At 39.6% G+C, this 20,521-nt stretch overlaps 1 protein-coding gene across 15 annotated transcripts in view; it reads left to right on the top strand.

Annotated features, from left to right (window-relative positions):
- The window catches only part of LDAH (lipid droplet associated hydrolase), a 101,386-nt gene that overhangs the window by 23,466 nt on the left and 57,399 nt on the right, over window positions 1–20,521 (top strand). For all 15 annotated transcript variants that reach the window (XM_069582656.1, XM_069582653.1, XM_069582654.1 and 12 more), the window contains exon 4: window positions 8,238–8,407. In XM_069582656.1, coding sequence (XP_069438757.1) covers window positions 8,238–8,407 — 170 coding nt within the window. The remainder of the gene's footprint in view (window positions 1–8,237; window positions 8,408–20,521) is intronic.

Raw genomic sequence — 20,521 nt, 5'->3', positions numbered from 1 at the left:
GGTGTTAAAAGAATTCTTAGGAAACAGGCTTGCTTTACATACTAAATCTTGAAAAGCTGCCAACTGACCTGTTATCTTAAGTCTGGAAGGAGAAGAGATAACCACGGACAGGAGGAGATAGAAAGTAGTGAAAATACCTCATAGTACTCTTCTTTCATGGTGTTGAAACTTAATGATGATTAGCTAGTGTGTCATATTCCTACATTCAGACCTCAGTGAGAAATACCATCATAATAGAAACTCTGTATTGACTTACCTATTGAGAAGAGTACCCAGCTCAGCTATCATAGTAAGCCCTTAAGTCATACTTGAAGACAAAAACATTGAACAGAACATGAGTAGCAACTTTGAAAGTTGAAAATAGACTCAAAGAATAACCCTCCATCAATGGTGCTAAATCTTTGGCAGTTATCAGAATCACTTGGAGGATTTTTTGGAACACAAATTACTGGGTGCCTCCTGAGCTGTTGATTCAGTGTTTGTGGGGTGGGACCTGAGAATCTTCACATTTCTAACAAACTCCTAAGTACTGTCTATCCTGGTACCACATTTTCAGAAGTCCTGCCACAGATCTTCACCAATAAAGATGTCTTGGTGGGGGAAACCAGTAGAAAGTATCTGTTGTTATGTTTGAATTTCCTTGGCTTATCCTGCTTGTGTGCTCTTGGAGTTAATGACAGTAATTAGAGCCTGGGTCCTTTGCTACTAATGAGAACAGTGCCATCTAGAGGCATTAGCCCAAAGGGCCACCACAGGGCCAAAGGAAACTGGTTTCTAGAGGAGGGTGCAAGGGCAATTCCTCCATCCTCAAGAATTTATCAACAGCCTACTAGATTATTGTGTGTGGTGCTACAGAGGTATGCGAAGAAATGAGAATGCCACCTTTTAGTGAATTTCCACCCATGTTGTGAGTAACCCAAAAGTTCTTTAAAGGGCAGATGGGGGTCTGAGCTTCACCAGTCGCCCCCCAACCCACACCCCACCATTCAACCAGAGCAGTTGTGCTTTCATCCATTTTAAGTACTGGAGGCTGTATTTATAAACGCACACTACAGTCGATTGATTTAGACAGATATATTATTCATCATCCAAGATTATTGTTCTAAAGTACAGGTTTTCTGACATGCAAAATATAGTGTGAAAAATACATAACTACTGAGAGAAAAGACATAAGCTCTAACCACACATCAAATGTTGAAAGTATGTTTTGCTTCATATTAGCACATGTTAAAATTATGAACAGTTGGAAATAATATTCTAGTTGTGCCACATTATCACAGTCATAAATTGAGTATAATTGGGAGAACAGATGTTCACCAATGTCAGAAGGAGGTGATTCAAGGGGGAAAAAAAGTGTGAAAAGAAAATTTGAGGAATTAGGAGTATAAACTCTTTCTGGCTTTGATTTAGTATGGAGTCAACTTACTTGATGGCAGATTCATTATCAACTATTTTAAGTCATTTGTTCGAAACGTGTAACATAAAAGCTAGAAATCATGGGTTAGTTTCACCTGATAAAACATGAACTAAAAAAATTACACAGTCTTTCAACGAATGATGAATTTGGGTGATGTTTATCCAGAGAATCATTGAACCACTCCCATTCCTGCACCCAAAACTGAGAGAAACAGAAAAACCAGTAGGCCTTCTCTTGCCAGGACTGATTGGCAGAGGAACATGGAGGTTACAAGAAACGACTACATGCTCTCAAGGCAGGGACGGTCAGTCAAGTCTCAGGGCTCACAAGAAATAAACAAGTGAGTCAGTGGTAGAAAGGAGCAGAAAACCAAAGGGTAGAGCAAGAAGAAATGTTGAGAATCAAGCAAATTCTTAGATTCTCATGGAAGACAGAGAAAGCAGCAGACAGGAGCAGGGAGCCAAGCATTGTAGCTGAGGTCCTGTAACACAGATAGAATCTTTGTCCTTCCCTTTGAGATCCCTGGGTCTCTTCTCACTGCTTACACAGTGGAGTCCAGACTCCAGGGTGATGTTCAGGGTCCTACTTGATCTCGTCTCAACCCTCCTTTCTAATCTTATACATTCTACCTTTCCCATAACCACAAACAGACACAGAACTCATCGTGGTGTCCAAAATTATACTCACACTTTTATGCCTTTGTGTTATACTATCATGAATTTAGAGTAAATTTCATTTCTCTTTTTAGTTATGTATAGACAATGCTAAGCAACACACGATATTGTTTTGTGTGTTTTTTAAAGCTTGACCTAAAGAGCAAGCTGTACATTCATCTTGCTTAAAGTATTCTTTAAAATATGAAGTGCTGTTTTTAGCCCTTAATCTCCATGTGTAAACTGTTTAATTTAATTAAAGTTATTATTAAGGTATAGATTTGGAGTAATGATGGGGCCAGGATAGGAGACTTCACTGGTTGAGAAAATGCTGGTGTAAGATTTAGAGAGTTTCTGTCTGCAGGCTCAGTCCTAGCAGAAGGCTCATGTAGCACTAATCTTTGGACTTGTTAGTTCTGTGGTCATTGGTGACTTGTAAATACTGTTTGTGTGACAATATATAGTAAAACGTGTGCATTTATATTCAGTGTGTGTCAAGATAAATATGTATGTGGATGTGTTGTTAAAATATATATTGTTAAATTTAGACCATTGTGATAGTGTTCAAATGTGTAGTTAAAATTACAGCTATAGTAGTGTGAATATAATAAATGTATTTTCCAGGTATCTCTCTTGGTTTACATGGAGAAAGGCACAGTACTTTTTATGAATTCAAGAGGGTGTTACTTTCCTATTGTGATCCAATAAAACTCTATTTTCTTAAGGAAATGCTTGAGCTATACTTACTTCAATATTTTGTAATGGTATTCTCATCTACTTCTGTTTCCTCTTATTAGACTATGAGCTCCTTGAAGACAAGGGAATGTATTGTATTGACATCTGTGTTTTCAATATATTCATGGGCCAGTTAGTCACTGTTTTCTGCCAGAATAGTCAATTTAGTTCATGTGAAATGAAAGAAAATAATAGTTACCAGTGTACCTGAAGATATACAATGTCAATTTTGATCCAATATTGACAGAATTTTAGTAACTGGCTCAATCAGTTTGAACAAATAGATGAAAAGTAAAGGTGAAGTATTGATATTATTTAATTTCTCAAAGAACAGATTATACATACCTTTTGAAATAAGCTCTATAATCAGTAAATGAGCTATGAAGTGGATTTCATTGAGATGGGTCTAAGAAAGAGGCTCAGGTTTTAAAAGGGAGTTGTCAATTTCCTATTCAGGGCCATATATTGATAAAGAATTAGTAAATTGGATTCAGTTCAGTTCAGTTGCTCAGTCGTGTCTAGCTCTTTGCAACCCCATGGACTGCAGCACGCCAGGCCTCTCTGTCCATCACCAACTCCCAGAGTTTACTCAAACTCATGACCATTGAGTTGGTGATGTCATCCAACCATCTCATCCTCAGTCGTCCCCTTCTCCTCCCGCCCTCAATCTTTCCCAGCATCAGGGTCTTTTCCAGTGAGTCAGTTCTTCACATCAGGTGGCCAAAGTATTAGAGTTTCAGCTTCAGCATCAGTCGTTTCAATGAATATTTAGGACTGATTTCCTTTAAGGTGTGCTGGTTGGATCTCCTTGCAGTCCAAAGGACTCTCAAGAGTCTTCTCCAACACCACAGTTCAAAAGCATCAATTCATCAGTGCTCAGCTTTCTTTATAGTCCAACTCTCACATCCATACGTGACTACTGGAAAAACCATAGCTTTGACTAGACAGACCTTTGTTGGCAAAGTAATGTCTCTGCTTTTGAATATGCTGTCTAGGTTGGTCATAGCTTTACTTCCAAGGAATAAGTGTCTTTTAATTTCATGGCTGCAGTCGCCATCTGCAGTGATTTTGGAGCCCTCCCAAAAATAGTCTGTCACTGTTTCCATTGTTTCCCCATCTATTTGCCATGAAGTGATGGGACCATGATCTTAGTTTTCTGAATGTTGAGTTTTAAGCCAACTTTTTCACTCTCCTCTTTCACTTTCATCAAGAGGCTCTTTAGTTCTTCACTTTCCACCATAAGGGTGGTATCATCTGCATGTCTGAGGTTATTGATAATTCTCCCGGCAGTCTTGATTCCAGCTTGTGCTTCATCCAGCCCAGCGTTTCTCATGATGTACTCTGCTTATGAATTAAATAAGCAGAGTGACAATATACAGCCTTGACGAACTCCTTTTCCTATTTGGAACCAGTCTGTTGTTCCATGTCCAGCTCAAACTGTTGCTTCCTGAGCTGCATACAGATTTCTCAAGAGGCAGGTCAGGTGGCCTGGTATTCCCATCTCTTTCGGAATTTTCCGCAGTTTATCGTGATCCACACAGTCAAAGGCTTTGGCATAGTCAATAAAGCAGAAAGAGATGCTTTTCTGGAACTCTGTTGCTTTTTCGATGATCCAGCGGATGTTGGCAATTTGATCTCTGGTTCCTCTGCCTTTTCTAAACCCAGCCTGAACATCTGGAAGTTCATGGTTCACGTACTGTTGAAGCCTTCCTTAGAGAAATTTGAGCATTAGTTTACTAGCATGTGAGATGAGTGCGGTTGTGCGGTAGTTTGAGCATTCTTTGGCATTGCCTTTCTTTGGGATTGGAATGAAAACTGACCTTTTCCAGTTCTGTGGCCACTGCTGAGTTTTCCAAATTTGCTGGCATATTGAGTGCAGCACATTCACAGCATCATCTTTTAGGATTTGAAATAGCTCCACTGGAATTCCATCACCTCCAGTAGCTTTGTTCATAATGATGCTTTCTAAGGCCCACTTGACTTCGCATTCCAGGATGTCTGGCTCTAGGTGAGTGATCCCACCCATTAATTCAGGCAGTCTTCAATTTAGAAACAGTTTGTTCCAAATATACTTAGTTGACTGTAACTTGGAGGACATTTTCCCTGTAATAAGAATGCTATAAATCATTTCCATGTTATCCTGATTTTAATACAGTTGAATGTGATTTTTTTGCAGTGTTTTATGGAGAGTAAGCTAATGATTCCTAGAATTTTTTCAGAGTATATTAATAATAGAGAAAGTATACAGTCAAGTATATAGATACTCTTTTGGCTTTTAGGTTTTGCTAGTAAAGTAATATCCAGAGAGCACATTGAAATTTTTTATTATTGATTGTTTTTTTATACAAAGTACTTTCCCCATTAATCTCGTTACTTCAGAAAACACTAAATGGTGTGTTTATCTTGGCAATCCTTGAGCAATTCCCAGAGTTAAAGACAGACTTACCTCTGAAATATTCATTTCAGTAATGATTTGAATTATAATCATCCTTAAATACAGAGAAGGCAATGGCGACCCACTCCAGTACTCTTGCCTGGAAAATCCCATGGACAGAGGAGCTTGGTAGGCTGCAGTCCATGGGGTCACTAAGAGTCGGACACGACTGAGTGACTTCAATTTCACTTTTCACTTTCCTGCATTGGAGAAGGAAATGGCAACCCACTCCAGTGTTCTTGCCTGGAGAATCCCAGGGACGGGGGAGCCTGGTGGGCTGCCATCTGTGGGGTCGCACAGAGTCTGACATGACTGAAGCGACTTAGCAGCAGCAGCAGCATCCTTAAATATGTTATAGGGCCTTATTTGTAGGATCAATGAAGTTTTTAAATGTTTATTGTATTTAGCTCATTTTCTTTCTCTTTGCTCTAACCATGTAAATATTTTTGGTGTCTATTTGAGGGAGGCCTTAAATGACAGGAATTGGAATGATAGCAATGATGAGTTTCATTTCTGACATAGTTTGTGCCAGACCCTTCCTCTGTGCTCTAAAGTGTTATGCAAGCAACATTCCTCAGAGGCTAAAACTGCTATCTCCTGTTTATATGTAAAGAGACTTCAGCCAGAGGTTGAAGGATTTGCATGAGTCACTTAGTGAGGGGCTTAGCTGGAATTTAGAACCAGATTATCTTGTCTCTGGTGCTCCTGATCTTTGTACAATACCATACTGTCCCAATGAAAGGACAACTTCAACATTTTCAAAAGTTGTCTATTTTGAAAAATAAAGAACTTGGTCACACATATTATAGGTATTTGTTTTGGGGTATCAGAACAATGTGATCACTCCTGGGTAGAGTGATCAGAGAAAATTTATGAGCATAGTGAGTGTAAAGAACTCAAATAGAATATTAACTAAATCAAAATTTGGATTTGGAGACATCAGAGGCCCTATGAAAATCAAATTCTGTCTCTTCCCAATTCTGTTTTATGTTGGACTTCCTTGTTAAATGGAGAATGAATTCTAGACTGACCTGGAAAGAAGGATCAGAGCAGAACACGGGTCACCGGGGAAATGGCCTATTTCCATAGTACCGCTGAAATAGGGAACTAAGCCTCAGTGATCCAGCAAAAGGCTCTTCAGTAACTGTATGCCAGGCATTGGAGAAAAAGATAAGCAAGACATGAATAGTACAGCAGTAGTAAATTAGGAATCATGTAGTGAGACAGACATGGGATGTTGCAGAAACTGAAAGAGAGAGGGCTGCTTTACTCCTCATAGACTGAGCCACGAAAAGGCTTCTCAGAGGAGGGAGGTAACACTGGTTGAGAGTTTGAAGGATAAAAAGGAGTTAGTTAACTAGATTAAGAGGGCACTGAGCACTGAAGGAAGAAAAACCAGCATGTACAGATGAAACTGAAGAGCAGTTCTTCAAAATGAGTTTTAGATACTTTTATTATAGTTTGCATCAGTACCTTATAGGAATCATGAAGGCAAGAACTTTAGTATTCCAATGATTCAAATTTTAGAAAGACATTGACTACCTTGTGAAATTTTGAAATATACTGCACCCTGTTGTTGAGGTTAAAACCCTGATACATGTTCATTCAGTTCAGTTTAGTCCCTCAGTCGTGCCCAACTCTTTGCGACCCCAGCCTCCCTGTCCATCACCAACTCCCGGAGTTTACCCAAGTTCATGTCCATCAAGTCGCTGATGCCATCCAGCCATCTCATCCTCTGTCGTCCCCTACTCCTCCTGCCCCCAATCCCTCCCAGCATCAGAGTCTTCCAGTGAGTCAACTCTTCACATGAGGTGGCCAAAGTACTGGAGTTTCAGCTTTAGCATCATTCCTTCCAAAGAACACCCAGGACTGATCTCCTTTAGAATGGACTGGTTGGATCTCCTTGCAGTCCAAGGGACTCTCAAGAGTCTTCTCCAACACCACAGGGAAAACCTATTGAAGTTTTCTCTGCTCATAGAGTATCAGAGCTGGCAGCATGCTCTGAAATTTTCTAGTCAGTTCATATTTTCATTCAACAATGATATTTACTGGGTGCTATTCACAGAGGATGCAGAAATGAAAGATGGACCTTGCCTTCAAGGAGCTCACAGTCTAAAGGAGGAAATGAAAAGACAGTTCTACAAGTAAAATTAAATGCTGAATAAGAATGGGATACGAGTTAAACACAAAGGAAGGCTCATTCACTTTTCCTAAAAATTAGCTAGATAAAAATTTGAAGACTAGAAGCCAGCTAGATCTTGAAGAATAGAAGACAGCTCTTCCTTGTGAAAGGAAGAAAGAATATTTTGGGTCAGGACTGTGCTGGTTAAAAGGAAAGTTTGAAACATTTCTACTTAAATGTTTCAGTCTTGATTTCTCTAAACAAACAAAGATTATCAAAGCAGTGTCATAGATTTTCTTGGCTGTCTACTAGTCATATAACTGAACCTAACCAGTGGTTTTCAATGTGTGGTCCTGGGACCAGCAGGATCAGCATTTTCTAGAAACTTAGAAATGCATCCAGCTCCAGCCCAGACCCACTGAGTCAGAGACTGGTAATGGGGCCTAGGAATCCGTGTTTTAACAAGTCTTCCGGAGGATCCTGATGCATGCTAAAATTTGAAAACCACTGGCCTAAACTACAATAGTTCAGGGAATAATTGAGAGTCACAGGCTTCAAGGACAGAGACCTGGGTTGGAATCTCACTGGTCCCGTTTCATAGCTGTGTAACTGCCAATCTATTTCCTAACATCTGAGTTTTGGTATTTTCTTCTATAAAATGAAGATAAGAATATTCCTTTCCTGGGTTGTTGTGAAGATTGATAAATATAATTTAAATAAAACACCAACATTGTGGCTTGCACATGGTAGGCTTTCAATAAATGATAGCTACTGCTATTGCTATTGTTTTTTCTTTTTTTTTCATTAAGATATTTTCCCTGGTGAAATGATTGCTTTCACTTACTGAATGAAAAGTACTTATATGTTTTCTTTTAGATCCAAATGCTGAAGAAATTAAGGACATCTATGGACTCCATGGTCAAGTAGAACACAAATTAGCTTTCCTGAGAACTCAAGTGCCAAAGGAAATGAAGCTTGTGGTCATTGGCCATTCCATAGGCTCTTATTTTTCCCTTGAGATTCTGAAGCACGCACCTGAGCTCCCAGTAAGTATGCCTCCGGAGGTGACTGTGCACTTGCGCAAGTCCTCTCAGATGTCCTTTGCTCTTTTGTCTCTTCTTTAATTGATAAGTAGAACACAGAGGGGGATCCTTGGTGGCTACCTTTAGCCTATCTCTGTAGTACTGTGGGCCCGTGTTGAATGTATGTTCATACCTTTCCCACAATATTTCAAAAATAATGCTGAAGGAGGTAGGAATTTTCTGAATAAATGCCTGTGTTTTAAAAAATTAAAGCATAGTAAATTCATAAAACTAAGATCATGGCATGTGATCCCATCACTTTGTGGCAAGTAGAAGGGGGAAAAGTGGAAACAGTGATAGATTTTATTTCCTTGAGCTCCAGAATCACTGAAGATGGTGACTGCAGCCATGAAATTAAAAGACACTTGCTCCTTGGAAGGTAAACTGTGACAAACCTAGACAGCATATTAAAAAGCAGAGACATAACTTTGGTGACAAAGGTTCATATAGTCAAAGCTATGGTTTTTCCAGTAGTCGTGTACAAATGTGAGTTGGATCATAAAGAATGCCGAAGTATTGATGGTTTCAAATTGTGGTGCTGGAGAGACTTGAGAGTCTCGTGGACTGCAGGGAGATCAAATCAGTCAGTCCTAAAGGAAATCGACCTGAATATTCATTGAAAAAACTGAAGCGGAAGCTCAAATACTTTGGCCACCTGATGCAAAGAGCCGACTCATTGGAAAAGACCCTGATGTTGGGAAAGATTGAGGACAGGAGGAAAAGAGGGTGAGGATGAGATGAGTTGGATGAGGATGAGATGGTTGAGATGGGATCACTGACTAAGTGGACATGAGTTTGAGCAAACTCCAGGAAATAGTGAAGGACAGGGAAGCCTGGTATGCTGCAGTCCATGGGGATGCAAAGAGTTGGACACAACTGAATGACTGAACAACAACAGATAGTTAATTTATAATATTTTAGTTGAGCAAATGTCTTTTAATCTAGGGTGATCTGGAGTTTTTAAGTTACATATAACCTGCTGTCGTTCATAAAGGATTATTTAAAGGCAGTCACCAACTAAGACTGAGGCAAGAATCTTGTCTAGGAAGAGAATTGTATAAATATTCATTTTTGCTCTTGTTTAGTTGCTAAGTTGTGTTCAACCCTTTGCGACTCTATGGACTGCAACACGCCAGGCTACCCTGTCTTTTACTATCTCCTGGAGTTTGCTCAGATTCATGTCCAGTAAATTCTCATACCGCCTCTCAAAAGGAGGAAGATTTATCATCACCCTTGTTGACAGGAAAACAGCTGTGCTTAAGGAACACTAGATCGTTATTTAGTCATAAGTCTGCATCCTTACTGCTTTGTAGCTTGGCAGCCTTTTGAGACACTCATTCATAAATACTTACTGCGTGCCACTGTGCAGCAGATAATAAGTGAGACACTGGAGACATAAAGACCTGTTTAAAGTTCGAGGAAAGCTAGCGAACTATACAACACTTCAAAACAAAACAAAACCTCATACCTTTACTGACATATACCATTGAAATGATGCATTAAATGTGATTCACAACATAAATTATTTCCTTCTTCAACAAACTTGCATATTCAGCACTTGCCATGTAACAGGCCTCATGCTGCGTTTTGATGACATCCCAGTAAATAAAACAGTCTGTGGGGCCAAGAGAGCCTGAAGCCTAATGGAAAACACAGACTAACCCATAGGTAGGGTACCTAGTGTCTTATATGAATAGAGAGAGTGTGTGGGAGCATGAAGGAGTGCTATTTAACCTGGTAATCTGAAGGCAAGACAGGAATGATTCTTTCCTGGAACCTCCCTAGCCTGGGAGATTTTCACTCCATGTGATAAAACATCCTCAGTGGTGTCTCAGTTCAGTTCAGTTCAGTCGCTCAGTCATGTCCAACTCTTTGCAACCCCATGAACTGCATCACGCCAGGCCTCCCTGTCCATCACCAACTGCCAGAGTCCACCCAAATCCATGTCCATTGAGTCGGTGATGCCATCCAGCCATCTCATCCTCTGTCATCCCCTTCTCCTCCTGCTTTCAATCTTTCTCATCATCAGGGTCTTTTCAAATGAGTCAGCTCTTCGCATCAGGTGGCCAAAGTATTGGAGTTTCAGCTTCAACATCAGTCCTTCCAATGAACACCCAGGACTGATCTCCTTTAGCCTCACAGCTCACTAGAAATTTGCTCCTTTTCCCACCGGCTTAACACACTTAACTTCTTACTTATAATTGCCATTGGGAAAAGTACAACTGTAACCTCCTGGGGTGTGGTGTTTCATACCAAAAGGGGGCTGTTAATTTCTCACATTGGGTATAAGAAAGTATATATTTCATTTTAAGTGTGAATTCAATGAATTCTAGATCACATTCCATTCACTATAGTATTGATTCTACTCTATTTCCCCCCGCCCCTAGATAAGGCATTTCAATCAGAAAGCAGGCTTCCCCCCCCTCCTTTTTTTTTTTTTTAGCATTTAACATGGCTTCTAATCTCTGTTATGCCTCTGAAGCTCCTCTGGTACCATTTTATGAGGTTACTGTTTGCATAATATCTAGTCCTAGCCCTTAGCAGTTCTCTTTGCACAGTTGCTATGACTCCCTGCTCTGGAAACAAGACACCTAGGCTCGGACAGTTGCTGTCAAACTTTGCTTATGTGACCTTGGGCGAGTTACTGAGCCTCCCTCTACCTCTGTGTCCTCATCTGTAAAAGGGAATAGTAATATGTTCTTCAAAGGACTTTTGTGAGAAACTATATAAAGAATGGTGGCTCAGATGATAAAAGTGTCTGCCTACAATGCAGGAGACCCAGGTTAGATCCCTGGGCTGGGAAGAGCCCCTGGAGAAGGAAATGACAACCCACTCCAGTACTCTTGCCTGGAAAATCCCATGGACGGAGGAGCCTAGTAGGCTACAGTCCATGGAGTAGCAAAGAGTCGGACACGACTGAGCGACTTCACTTTCACTTTCTTTCATATAAAGAATGATACCTAGAACTTAAAAGTTTTATATAAGTATTAGCTATTATTATCATAGTGGGAATAACTGGAAGCACTGGTTCAGTCATTAGGTTAACTACTGTGTTAGTAATCTCAGGTCAAAACTTAACAGTATAAAGCACTACACATTTATTCTCTCCCAGTTTCTGTGGATCTGGTCATAACTTGGCTGGCTCCTCTGGTTCAGGGTCTCTCACGAGACTGTAATCAAAGTGTCTTCCAGGGCCATGGTCTCATGTGAAGAACTGAATTGAGGAGAATCTGCCTCAGTTCACTCCTTCAAGTTTGTTGGACTGAGGGCCTCGGCTCACCACTGGCAGTTGGGTAGAGGCCACCCTCGGTTCGTTAGAATGTGGGCCTGTCTAACTTGCCCCATCAGAGCAAGTCTGGGAGAAGAGCCAGAGAAAGAGTCTGCTGGCAAGATGGAAGTCACAGACCGTAACTTAATTACAGAAATGATATCTCACTGCTTTTACAGTATTCTCTTTGTTAGAAACAAATTACTAAATCCAGCACAAACTCAAGGGGAGTGGAGTATACTAAAGCATGAATATTAAAAGGCGAGGGTCACTGGGGGCCGAGTCAGAGGCTGCCCACCCCACAACTATCCCAGTTAGTATTTCACTTGTGTGATGTACTGTCAAGCATGTGGATATATAAATTAAAATACTGAATACATTTCCTGGTATAGGAAGTAACTTGGTCCTGTCAAATAAAATGTAGCAAACTGATATGAAGTATTATTTTTGGTTATTAGTTGTTCCAAGTGTTTCAAAAGCTTTAAAACCATTTTTGAAAGTGTACTTGCATGTTTGAAATAATAATAGCATTATTATTTGTGATGGTTAGTTTTACATGTCAGCCTTATTGGTCTAAGGGGTACTCAGATAGTAAAACATTTCTGAGTATGTCTGTGAGGACCAGAGAAAATCAGCATTTGAACTGGACTGAGTGAAAAAGATCTGCCCTGATCATGGTGGTGGGCATCATCCAGTCTGTTGAGGGCACAAATGGAGCAAAAATTCCAGGAAGGGCAGATTCCTTCTTTCTCTCTCCTAGAGTTGAAACAGCCATCTTTTCCTGCCCTGTGACATTGTAGTTCCAGGTCTCAAGCCTTTGGCCTCACCTATTCCCCTGGTTCTCACGTTTTTGAACTTGGACTGAATTATACAACTCACTTTCCTGGTTTCCAGCTTGCAGGTATCATGTGGTGTGGGACCTCTTAGCCTCTCTGAGTGTGTGAGCCAATCCCTATAATAAATGTTTGGAGTCTGATTCTCTGCGGAACCCTGACAAATACACCATTCTGTAAACCTAGGAAAGAAAAGATCCATTTCTGAGTCCTTCGATTTGTTAACCTAGAGATCTTTCCTTTCAGTTTTTGTTCATTTGCTCCACATCCATTCTGCATGTAATGTTCAGCTTCTCCTGTGCATATTTGAAAATCATTGTTGAGCACTTTTGTTTTGAACCTCTCTCTCTTTTTGGCTTGTGTTCACATATCTGTTGGGAAAGTAGTACCATGCATCTTACAGTTAGTGTAGCTTCTTGCAGCTTCCTCAGCTCTGTCACTTTCTCATTAAGGATCTGCTTTCAGGTGTTCCTGCCCTTGCAGGAATAGTGGTGAAAAGAGAAAAGGCAGATGAAACATGAGCTTAACCTAGTCTAATTGTGGAGACATAACTCATGCTGTGATTATAGAGTTTCCAGAGAAACACAAAAGGCTGTGTTTTCTTATAAAGGGTGTACTCTAGAAAATAGCGCATGCAGTAAATTGTCCATAGAGGTTACCCGGGGAGGAGGGTGAACATCTGCATGATTTTTTTTTTATTATTATTCAAAAGCTTTATCTGGTTTCAATTAACTGCACTGTTGAAGTCCTCCCCCCAATACACACCCCTCTTTAAACACCTGGCCCAGCTAATAATGGTGGTGTGATCCCTACTGAAGTGTTGAAATTTCAGTGTCTCTGGCCTAATCTCAGACGGCACAGTGCCTGCATGCCTGAAGTTAGCATGATACGCTCCATTTAAGATGTATTTGACAATCAAATAAGTTTGTATTAGCCAGAGTGTTGCAATCCCTAATCATTTTGCCAAAAATAAGTTAGCTGTTATGTTTTACAACATATGAAGTGTGATAATAAGAAACTTGTGTTTCCATCTCTTATGTTATTTTTACTGGAATATTTGACTCCCATAAGATTTTTGAGGACATATGTGTAGCTTAGTAGCTGGTTTATTTGGTTTTATTTTGGTTCAGTTCTTTATAATATTTTTGTAACTAATGATAGGAAACTATGGTCATAAAATGATTTTAAGAGACTTACTATATATTTTACACATAATATTGACCTATTTTTTAATATACTGAAGGAAATAATTGACCCACTCTTAAAAATCTCATATTAAAAATTTTGTTTCTTTAAGCAAATTTGGTAGAATTATATCTATATATAATTTCTATATATAGAAATTATAATTTAAGAATTATATAAGTCTTCATATATTTTGACATGAATGTCCAGAATAAAGAATTTTTAAAAGAAACTTGAGAAAATAGATAGTTGGAAGATTGTTCAATAGCACTGTCATGATTCAAAATAAACACAATTTCAGATTCCATTCAGTTCAGTTCAGTTGCTCAGTCGTGTCCGACTCTTTGCGACCCCATGAATCGCAGCACGTCAGGCCTCCCTGTCCGTCACCAACTCCCGGAGTTCACTCAGATTCATGTCCATAGAGTCAGTGGTGCCATCCAGCCATTTCATCCTCTGTTGTCCCCTTCTTCTCCTGGCCCCCAATCCCTCCCAGCATCAAAGTCTTTCCCAGTGAATTAGTAGGATCTTTAGAGACAGTCAAGTCCCATCTTTAATTTTATAGGTAAAAATGGAGAGAAAAATGCCTTGCCAGGTTTCAGCCTTGGCTCTGTCTTAATCTAGGGGTAAGATATGATTACAATAACTGTAGATATGTTGTTGTTGTTTAGTCACTAAGTCATGTCCAACTCTTTTGTGACCCCACGGACTGTAGGCCGCCAGGCTCCTCTGTCCATGGGATTTACCAGGCAAGAATACTAGAATGGGTTACCATTTCCTTCTCCAGAGGATCTTCCTGATCCAAGGATTAAACCCATGTCTCTTGCATTAGCAGGCAGATTCTTACTACTCAGCCACCAGGGAAGCCCAGCTGTGGGTATAAAGAAAATCTAAAGAATATATCTGATGGTTCTCTAAATCTCTGGATGGTGGCAGAGCCTCCAGATAGTATGGAATGTTCCTGGAGTGTACACAACCAGCTATATGCAACTCATTTCATTGTAGGTCATGGAGTAGTAGATTAGACCCCAAAGTATTATTTGCTCAGTCCTGTCTGACTCTCTGTAACCCCATGGATTGTAGCTCACCAGGCTTCTCTGTCCATTACATTCTCCAGGCAAGAATACTGGAGTGGAGTGCCATACTTTCCTCTAGGGGATCTCAACCCCAGGGATCGAACCCCGGTCTTCTGCATTGCAGGCAGATTCTTTACCATCTGAAGCACATGAATACTGCTCTATCAATGTGGGGCAGAAGGGGTGACATGGGGATAAAAATGTAATCATCTCACTATCTAGAACTTTCCTTTAAATCAGTCTTCTGTATGTTCAAAATGTGCCATCTGATTCTTCCAAAAAATTGCATAAAGTTCAAGGTTGAGAGTTGAAAGCCCCCGATTCTTAACTGGGCACTAAGTCATAAAGTGAAATTCAAGTAATTTAGCTTTTGTTTTCCTCTAACAATTTATATGGCATTTAATGATAACACTTCCTCCCTTTCCAAGGGTACCAGATCCTTCAAAATTTAATTTTTTATATTATTTGGCCTTCCTTGGGGAAAATGCACAATACCATAGAGCTTTCTTTGTCTATCTGGTTGGCAAAAATACCTTCTCTCTAAATGAAATTTCCAGATTACTTAAACTTACTCTATAAAGCCCTAGACCATTATATCCATTTGGGTAAAAACTTGTCTAAAACATATTTTTAACTTATCTGCATTCTTCAACAATGTATGTTGATTATAGAAGAACTTTTCCCTAATGATTCAAGGATGTCATTTTGATACTATTATACAGTAAAATACAGTTAAAGGGATTTTGCCCATGTCCTGAAATTTCTTAGATGACAGTGCTTTTTTAAAAAAGAATTCTCATGTCTGTTTATTTTATAGTTATTCCATCTCCTCTGTCAGTGTTAGGTACCATTTCTCCTCCCTACTTATACTTTGCTGCTACTGATTTGCTGCAAATAGAGAAAATAGATAATCATAGAATTTCTTTTCAAGTAAAAAATGGACACATCTTAAATGAAGATATAAGAGTAAAACTGGCAAAATTAAGTACATGGATTTTGACATTTCTTAGAGAAATAATAGCTTACTTTCTTTGGTTTATTATGAGCATCCCCATGATGTATGTAGATAATCAAAATTTTAGTATTTTAGCGAGATACTCAAAACACACCACAAGTACAACTGAGAAGCTTGAAAAACTTTACCGAAAGAGTTAAAAGAACGTGTTGGATCATCTCATCTGTGTGTTGAATCAGAAGTACATCTCATCTACATTAGGAAAAAAATAAATTCAAATACTCTGAAAGAAATGAGGTCATTGGGCTTGTGGTATACTTACACTATTCTGGTGAACCTACTTGTCTGCAGAGTTAGACATGCTCATGAGAAATATTTATATGATTACACTAAGTTGTGTTCAACAGTCAAGATAATCCAGAGGTGGGGGAAGGGTAGGAGATAATTCATTTCTCAAAGTAACTGTTGTCAAGAGTCCTGTCCCTAGATTAATTGATAAGAAGCAGAAGGCAAAATGAAGTCTCATGAGGCTCTGAGTGTTTTGAAAAGAGAGGTGACTTCTAACTGAGACGATCAGACAAAAGCATCATTGAAGAGCAGGTGTTTGAGCAAAGGAAGGATGAGTCAGTAGTTAGAAATAGAATTTGATGGGGATTTTTTTGGGCAAGGTGGAAGTTGCAGTCTATTCTAAACAGTAGGAAATGTATGGGAAAAAAAAGAGAGAGAGAGAGAGAGACGGTTTTTATCCCTGGGCACTGTAAGGGAAGCAGCACAGTGTGCATGAAGGGAGCAGTGGGGCAGGAGAACCTAGGCTGATAGAGTGCAGATGCAAGAGAGTTTAGACTCTCTTTTCTGGACAGCATGGAGCCACTGAAGGACCTGTGATAATAATAGTCATGCATTGGGTAAATTAGCTTCTCAGTGAAAAGGAAATGAAATGGAGAGAGAGTATAGAATCAAAAGTAAACAACCAAGTGAATAGGCAAGTTGGCTAGTTCAGATGAGAAATAATGAAGACAATAGACAGGATTCACCCAGGGACATTGTTAAAGAGAGAAAAGAAACAGATCATAGATGTATATTAGGAAAGTGACTTCATTTGATGGAAAGGAGGATGGAGAGGAGGAAGCAGAGAAAAAGGCAAAATTTATAATAATTTTCCAGACAATTGGCTGCAATCCATTAGTGGGTCTTGAATTCACTTCAGTGGGTTGGAGCCTGTGGATTAGTCAAGATATGGTATACTATGCCTTGGTAACACAGTATCAGTGGCTTTTAACAATAAAGATTTGTTTATCACTCTTTGAGGATAGGCTGCCCTCGTGTAATTCTCTCCATGCACTCTTATTCCAGAGCCCAGGTTGATGAAATAGCTTTTCATGGCAGAGAATAAAGAGGAAATAGTGAGCCACACTTTGCATTTTAAAACCTCTGCTTGGAAGTGACATTTGTCACTCCTCATACTACACTGGACAGAGAAACTCACATGAACAAGTCTACCAGCAGGGAGGCCATGGAGTACAGTCCTCTTCTGAGAGGGAAACATATGTTTGTAAACAATAAAACAGCATTTAAAAATAATAAAAGTAAAATAAAGCAAAATAAAATAGAATGGAAAATATTAATTTTATTGTTATAAAGGTATGTATTGTGGAATGTTTTCTGAGTATGTGTTTTTATGAGTATGTGTTGAAATCCTAGGTTACAATATAGAATGTATATCTTATTGTAGGTCGAGGTAAGGAACTTGAAGGTCTTTAACCTCGACTAGAGTATGCCACAGAAGTGAAGGAAAGAGGAAGGAGAATGTCTTGAAAGGCATAGGAATGTGGTAGATTAAAGACAATCACAGATTCTTTGCCATTCCTTTCTCAGGAGGTGAGTCTCCTTCCCTTCCCCTTTGAATTTGGGCTGGGTACGTGATCTGGTTTCACCAATAGGATGCAGAGGAGATGACGTTCTGGTACTTCCAAGCCCAGGCCTTAAGGGGACTGGGAGCTTGCATTTTCTCCCTCTTGGAAGCCAAATGCCAAATTAGAGTTTAGCAACCCTGAGACCACCAAACTATGAGGAAGCCCAGGCTGGCCACCCAGAAGGGGATCATGAGGCCCCAGAAGTGAGTGAAACCTTCTTAAACTTTCCATCTGCTATGGGAAGCAGCCAAGTAAGTGACCCAATTCTGTGCCATGTGGAGCCAAAGTCTAGCTGAGCACTGTTTGAATTCCTGACCCACAGAATCAGAAACAATACATTTGAGGATGGTGTGTTAGGTAGGAGTAGATAACTGGGATAAGGTAAAGAAGTTGAGTGTAACTACAGTTGAAGAGAAGGAAAATTTAAAGCTTCTGGTATTGGTAATCGGAAGGTCATTGATAACCTAGAAGAGAACATTTTTAGTGAAATAATAGGAGAAGGAGGTTGAAGAAAGTTAGGTGCTCCAGGAATTGGCCAGTGAAGTGGAGAAGATAAGATGATAACTTAAGGAGCAAGTTGGTCTAGGAAATATCTTTTCCCTGTAAGTGGTAGAGAATTTAGCTTCTGCTGGTGGGAATAGCCCTTGCAGAGAGAGAGATGCTGAAAATGAAATAGAAATGTTTATTGGAACAGATTTCTTCCTCTTTGTCCTTTAAGCCTACACACTTGAATACTTGGATTTTTCTCAATCTTCATGTCCTTGCAAAAGGGTTTTTGTGCCTTGTGCTTGGTTCTTCATATGAGCCCAGAAACTTGAAACAGTTAAAAATTGAAGTTATTATCATTACTAATACAGTTTATCCAACATTCATTTGAAATTTACAAAACATGTTCACGTGTAGCAAAGTTATTAACACCTAATCTTTTCCCATTTTACAGGTAAGGAGAACAAAGTTCCAAGGAGTTATATCTTATCTATATGTTAGTTAGCTAGTAAATGGCAAAACTAGGACTTTATATTCTGTTCTCTAGCTTTCCTATCGTTGGCCTTCACGTGAGTTATTTAGGAAAGTTATGATTATAAATAATTAGAGCATGTTGCTTTTACAAACCATCAAAACCTATTTGACCTAAACTTAAGGTTCCAACTGTTAATTATTTAAGACTTGAGTTCTTCAAATACACAAGGAGAGTTTTAGTGGGAAGTGGGTGGATGCTTTTGAGGGAAGTAAGAGAGAACTGGGAGAAGCAAGAACATGGCTGAATGTCTGGATCATGGAAGATCAAGGGAGTTGGTACTGAGGCACAGGCAAGGGCAGAAATTAAACTCCAAAGACAGTGAAGCAGAAACCTAGAATTGAGCTGGGGCAAAAGGAAGGATAGAATGTGAAGGGAATTGGAAGATTCTGCAAACACAGTGCACAGTAGTTCTACAGTTGTGTCTACATGACCCATTAGTGAACCCCGGTGCAAGAAAGCCACAGGGGTCAGGCAGTCAACAACCACTCTGGCTTGTGAAAGACTCTCATAAATCCCCTATTCTAGGGAAGGTTTGTGCAGACTATAATGAAATGCTATTTTTCTAATCATGTAAATATATTTTAAATACATATTTGTTATCTGTTTATGTGTGCACACACACACGTTGTCTTTTCTGAATTACCCACAGACTGCCTTGTTGAAAACTAGACACATGGAAAGTTTCAGCTTCAGCCATTTTTTCAGTTATCTACATATGAAAAAAAAATCCTGAAATTGCTTTCAAAGTGGAAAAATTGTGTGGGCTTTTTTCATCTTTTCATAACTCAAAAACTATTTAATATATTTTTCTCAAACTTTGCAAAAAAAAAAATCACCTTTGGGCTGAAACCAAGCATGGAAAATTTCACCACAAAGGGCTAATTTTTTGGAAAGCTGCAAGAAAGTGAAAACAGGAGTTTATAATAGGACATTCTTCATGCATGTTAATACTTAGTACTTTATCTAATGCATTTCATCCGAGAATTTCTGAACACTTTTCAGATTTAAAAATTGAGCCATTTTAGTATTTGTGGTCCATGATAGACTATCAGATATGGAAAATTCTCCTCATCCTCTTAAAAGTTCGGTATATATTAGGAGTTAGTGAGATATGTTTACTATCTTACTACAGATAGGGCAGATGAAGTGAAGTGGCTACTAGCCAGAGAAAGCCTTACATTTCCTGCTTAAACACATTTTATCACCACCTCTTCCTGGGGCTTCCCAGGTGGCTCAGTGGTAAAGAATTGGCCTGCCAATGCAGGAGAGTCAGGAGATACAGTTTTGATCTCTGGGTTGGGAAGATCCTCTGGAGGAGGAAATGGCAACCCACTACAGTATTCTTACCTGGAAAATTCCATGGAGAGAGGAGCCTGGCTGCTACAGTCCATAGAGTTGCAAAGAGCCTGATGCTCCTGAGCAACTAAGCACTCTTCTTGGTCCAGGAGTAGTTGTGAGTAGAATATATTTGATGACATAAGGCTTTAGATTCATCCATCTGAGCCAGTAGTTCTCAAAGCAGTATCAGCATCATCAGGGATCAGAGAGAAATGCAAATTATTCGGCACCACTTAAGAATCTTAAACTCTAGGCCTGGGACCCACCAATCGGTGTTTTTAACAAGTACTATAGGTGATTCTGGGGTTTCCCTGGTAGCTCAGATGGTAAAGAATCTGCCTACAATGCAGGAGACCTGGCTTCAGTCCTTGGGTCAGGAAGATCCCGTGGAGAAGGGAATGGCTACCACTCCAGTATTCTTGCCTGGACAATCCCATGGACAGAGGAACCTGGTGGGCTACAAACAGCTACAGTGGGTCACAAACAGTT

The sequence above is a fragment of the Ovis canadensis genome, chromosome 3, assembly GCF_042477335.2.
Source record: "Ovis canadensis isolate MfBH-ARS-UI-01 breed Bighorn chromosome 3, ARS-UI_OviCan_v2, whole genome shotgun sequence".
Lineage (NCBI taxonomy): Eukaryota > Metazoa > Chordata > Mammalia > Artiodactyla > Bovidae > Ovis > Ovis canadensis.
Note: the sequence above shows the minus strand (reverse complement) of the source record. Positions and strands in the feature narration are given on the sequence as shown.